Genomic DNA, 5,000 nt, shown 5'->3' with positions numbered 1-5,000 from the left:
CAGTTCGGAGCGTTATGAATCAGTGAGTCGATTCAGCGGTTCAGAGCGTTATGAATCAGTGAGTCGATTCAGCGGTTCGGAGCATTATGAATCAGTGAGTCGATTCAGCGGTTCGGAGCGTTATGAATCAGTGAGTCGATTCAGCGGTTCGGAGCATTATGAATCAGTGAGTCGATTCAGCGGTTCGGAGCGTTATGAATCAGTGAGTCGATTCAGCGGTTCGGAGCGTTATGAATCAGTGAGTCGACTATCTACTATCGATACATCTATAACCACGCTCGTATTTTGACCTCACTTGGCGGAAGTTATGGCGGAGCTCAGAGATGATCACGCTCGTCTGTTAAGAGGTAAAATAATATCATAAATACTGCTGGGTTTCTCTCAGAAACTGATGGTTTGTCTAGATCAGACCCTTATTCATCATCTGGTGTCGTTTAAAGCCCTTTGAAGCTGCACTGAAACTGTCATTTGAACCGTTTGGAGCCCATTGAAGTCCATTATATGGAGAAAAACCCTGGACTTTTTTCATCCAAAACCTTAATTTCTTTTCAACTGCAGAAAGAAAGACATGGACATCTCTGATGACATGGGGGTGAGGAAATTATCAGCAAAAGTTTATTTAAAAGTGAACTAATCCTTTAACAGTGACAGAATGTTTACTGCACATATACTGAGTTTCAGGATCCCCAAATTCACCCATTCTTCAGCTGAAGCGTCACGTTTTACTGCCTTTATCCACTTTTGTCTCCTTAAACTCTCGTTTTTTTGGGGGTCGACAACTTATAAAAACTTATTTCTGTGTTTTTTAGCTTGTTTGCTGTACACTTTGTCTCATATCAGCTTTTAGACATTGTTCTGTTTTTTGTTAGAAGTCCGAAATGACAAGGATGCCGCTTCACGCAATGCAAAGTCAATGAAGAGCGTTGGATTGTTTCCCCCCCGGTGGGCGTGGCCTAAATACGCTCAAAAAACGAGACAGAGGCGCACATGTGACCCTGAGCTCGCTCTGACCTCTGACCTGTGACCCTGTGAAGGGCCTTTGCTCACCTTCTCCACCGCAAACGTCCGGATCACGTACTCCGACAGAAGCTGCGTCTCGATCAGCGTCACCTTAATGTCTCTGTAGATCTCAGTGTCGTCCGGCCAGTATTTACAGCACTTCACCTGAGACACAAACACACAGCTCGGGTTATGGAAATATGATATTCCTACACTCGTGTGAATGAAGCGCTGGAGATGAAGCGCTGGAGGGTAAGGGAGGCTTAAGTAGAAGAGCTGATTAACACATGACTCTCCGGATCATGAGGGAATGATGGACCACTCATCTCATCACAGTCCACTTCTCAAACTGAACTATTCCTTACATCTGTAACCATAGCAACACAGGTAAGACCAGGGTAAGCACAGGTAAACCACAGCGCCTGTTAATGGGAAACACTCACATTCATTCATGTGATGTCACCTGATTAAAGACAGACGGTTTCACACCTTTACCCTTTCAATTGTTTTAAATATGTGATTAAAAATGCTGTAGTAGATACTGCCTCAATAATAAAATAAAAGAATAATAAATAAAAAAATTAAAAAAAAATAAAAAATAAAAAACAATTTATAAAGTTAAACAACACAAATTGCAATAAAAATAGAATAAAACAAATTAACAAAATAAAATAGAATAAAGAAATAATCAAAAACAAAACAACAACAACAACACAAAATATAATAAAATAAGAATACAATTAAAATAAAAAATAATAAAATGAAATAGTATATATGATAACATGTCTGAGGATTTATTAAATGCTTCATAAAAAAAATCGAATCTAATCATTAAACTCCAAACACTACTACTATGGCCGTTCATGTCGAGTGCGACGAACTGCTTCCCGTTTTGAGCTTCTCTCTTCCAGAAATGACTTATAGGACTCCTGAGAGTCCCTGCGGCCGTTGTCAATTGCTGCACGCCAGTTGGGTCTGTCAATTGCAAGTGCCTCCCAGTTGTCCAGGTTGATGGAGAAGGCCTGAAGATCCCTCTTAATGACATCTTTAAAACGTAGATGGGGGCGACCATGTTTGCGGGGGGCATTTGCCAGCTCGCCATACAGCAAGATTTTTGGGAGGCGGGTGTCCTTCATTCGATAGATATGTCCAATCCAACGGAGGTGGCGTTCACGAAGGATGGTGTACAGGTCACTGGAACCAGTTCTCCCAAGTATGACAGAGTTTGGCACATGGTCCTTCCAGCATACACCCAGTATGGAGCGGAGGCAGCGAAAATGGAAGGCGTTGAGGCGATGTTCGTGCCTCCTGTAAGTTGTCCATGTCTCACTTGCATATAGCAAGGTGCTAAGTACACATGCATGATACACACGGACTTTGAGGAGCAATGAGAGGTTCTTGTTGTGCCAGACACGCTTGCTCAATTTTCCAAACACCGATGATGCCCTCCCAATGCGCATGTCAAGCTCTGCGTCAAGGTTATTGTTGTTTGATACTGTGGAACCCAGGTAGGTGAATTTGTCTACCACAGATAGAGGTGTGTTGTTAATGTATACTGTAGGGTTCAGGGTTGCAGGTTGGGCAAGGATAACTGTTTTTTTAAGACTGATCTGCAAACCAAACTCTAGACATGCAGCGGCAAAAGATGAGCAGAGTAGTTGTAGATCTACCTCTGAGTGGGCAACAAAGGCAGCATCATCAGCATAAAGCAGCTCACGTACCAGAACATGGCGTACTTTAGTCTTTGCCCGCAGTCTGGCCAGATTGAACAGCTTTCCTGAGCTGCGGGTGTGTAGCAGGATACCCGAGTCATCAGGGAAGGCACGGCGTAGTAGGGCAGAGAAGAAAATTCCGAAAAGGGTAGGAGCAAGGACACATCCCTGCTCCAAACACACTGAGCTAAATATTCAACTATATCACTGATCCACTCATTTCAATTATCATAGTCATAATTAAGATATAAAATGTTGAAAATATGATTTTAAATGTCCCCATTATTAGATAAAGTCAAATATATGATTTTAAAAGTCCTCATTATTAGATAAAGTCAAAGATATGACATGCTAAGTCATAATTATAAGATTAAATGTTTAAAATATGATTTTAAAAGTCATAATAGTGAGATAAAATGTTGAAAATACGACATGCCAAGTCATAATTAAAAGATAAAATGTTGAAAATATGATTTTAAAAGTCCTCATTATTAGATAAAGTCAAAAATATGATTTTAAAAGTCATAATAGTGTGATAAAATGTTGAAAATACGACATGCTAAGTCATAATTATAAGATAAAATGTTGAAAATATGATTTTAAATGTCCTCATTATTAGATAAAAAGTCAAAAATATGATTTTAAAAGTCATCATTATTGGATAAAAAGTCAAAAATATGATTTTAAAAGTCCTCATTATTAGATAAAGTCAGAAATATGACATGCTAAGTCATAATTATAAGATAAAATGTTGAAAATATGATTTTAAATGTCCTCAATATTAGATAAAAAGTCAAAAATATGATTTTAAAAGTCATAATAGTGAGTTAAAATGTCGAAAATACGACAAGATAAGTAATAATTATAAGAAAAAATGTTGAAAATATGATTTTAAAAATGCTCATTATTAGATAAAAAGTCAAAAATATGATTTTAAAAGTCCTCATTATTAGATAAAATGTTGAAAATATTATTTTAAAGGTCCTCATTATTAGATAAAGTCAAAAATATGACATGCTAAGTCATAATTATAAGATAAAATGTTGAAAATATGACAGTCATTGTGAGATGAACAGCTGAAAATAGGACTTTAAATTCTGAGATAAAAATTCTAAAAGATGTAAAGTCAAAATTATGACTTAAAAATGTAAATTATGATTAAAAGTCCTAATTATGAGATAAAAAGCAGAAATTCGATTTTAAAAAGTAAATTATGACCCAAACACACACTAAGACATTGAGAGATGAAATCATGCTTGTTGTTATTTTTAAATGCGCTTTTAATTTTTTGATTCACACTTACATTATTGTTTTCATTTTTGTGCAATATATTTTTTGACATATGTATATTAATATATGTTCTCTAGAGCTGAACTCATGATTAATGTACTTTAGCCAGTTATGATTCAGCACTGAACTGATTTCTGCTCAATAATGAGTGTGTGTTTAGAGATGTTCATCAGTAATGGAGGTGTTGTCCTGTTTTCACTGTAAAGCTGCCCCTGATTCACTGAAGATCCTTCATTCATCAACACCTGGAGTGTGTGTCAGCCAATCAGAGCCAAGAGCTCAATCCTCATCCACACATTAGGCACAGCTAAACGAGTTCTGGCCTTCCAGACGTGACACCGACACCCGACCGGACCGGAACCGAACTCCATTACCACACAAGCTCATTATGAGGCAATATGATCCAGGCACACTAATAACTCTCACACGCTAGAGTGTTGCTTTCCAATCTAATACTGCAGCCATAAACACAAGCACAACACATCTGACAACACGATTACACAACACCAGCGCTGAGGAGAGAGAGCACTGGGAACACTGGGACCCCAGACGCTTCTGAGAGAGATAATTCAATCTCCTCCACCATCATTACAGAGGGAATGTGATTGGAGACACGCGAGTCTCCCGCTGGGATTATATGATGGAAAAAACTCCACATTATTTCAGCAATTAGGACGGATTCTGTCTGTCTGCATGTGATGGGCTTAACACATACAGGGAATCAAACTCTGTCTTAAACTCTATAATCTGAAGGTTATGCATTATTCATAAATATACTAGACAGACTGACTATCATTCAAAAGTTTGGGGTCAGTAAAGAAATGAATACTTTTATTGATCAAGGACGCATTAATTTGACCAAAAGCTGTTGAATTTAATGATTAATAAATACAAATTAAATTAAATTAAACAGTACAACACAACATGAAATCAAATAAAATAGAATAAAATAGATTAAAATATAATGAAATAAAATAGATTAAAATAAAATGAAATAAA

The 5,000-nt window shown here is 37.3% G+C and overlaps 1 protein-coding gene across 1 annotated transcript in view; it reads right to left on the bottom strand.

The window, feature by feature from the left end:
• Positions 1-5,000, bottom strand: part of LOC307128449 (receptor-type tyrosine-protein phosphatase mu) — a gene marked incomplete at its 5' end in the record, with an annotated part of 357,404 nt that overhangs the window by 42,097 nt on the left and 310,307 nt on the right. Inside the window, one exon of the mRNA XM_079820324.1 lies at positions 1,048-1,164. Coding sequence (XP_079676450.1) covers positions 1,048-1,164 — 117 coding nt within the window. The remainder of the gene's footprint in view (positions 1-1,047; positions 1,165-5,000) is intronic.

The sequence above is a fragment of the Gobio gobio genome, assembly GCF_949357685.1.
Source record: "Gobio gobio genome assembly, chromosome: 6".
NCBI classification, from domain to species: domain Eukaryota; kingdom Metazoa; phylum Chordata; class Actinopteri; order Cypriniformes; family Gobionidae; genus Gobio; species Gobio gobio.
Note: the sequence above shows the minus strand (reverse complement) of the source record. Positions and strands in the feature narration are given on the sequence as shown.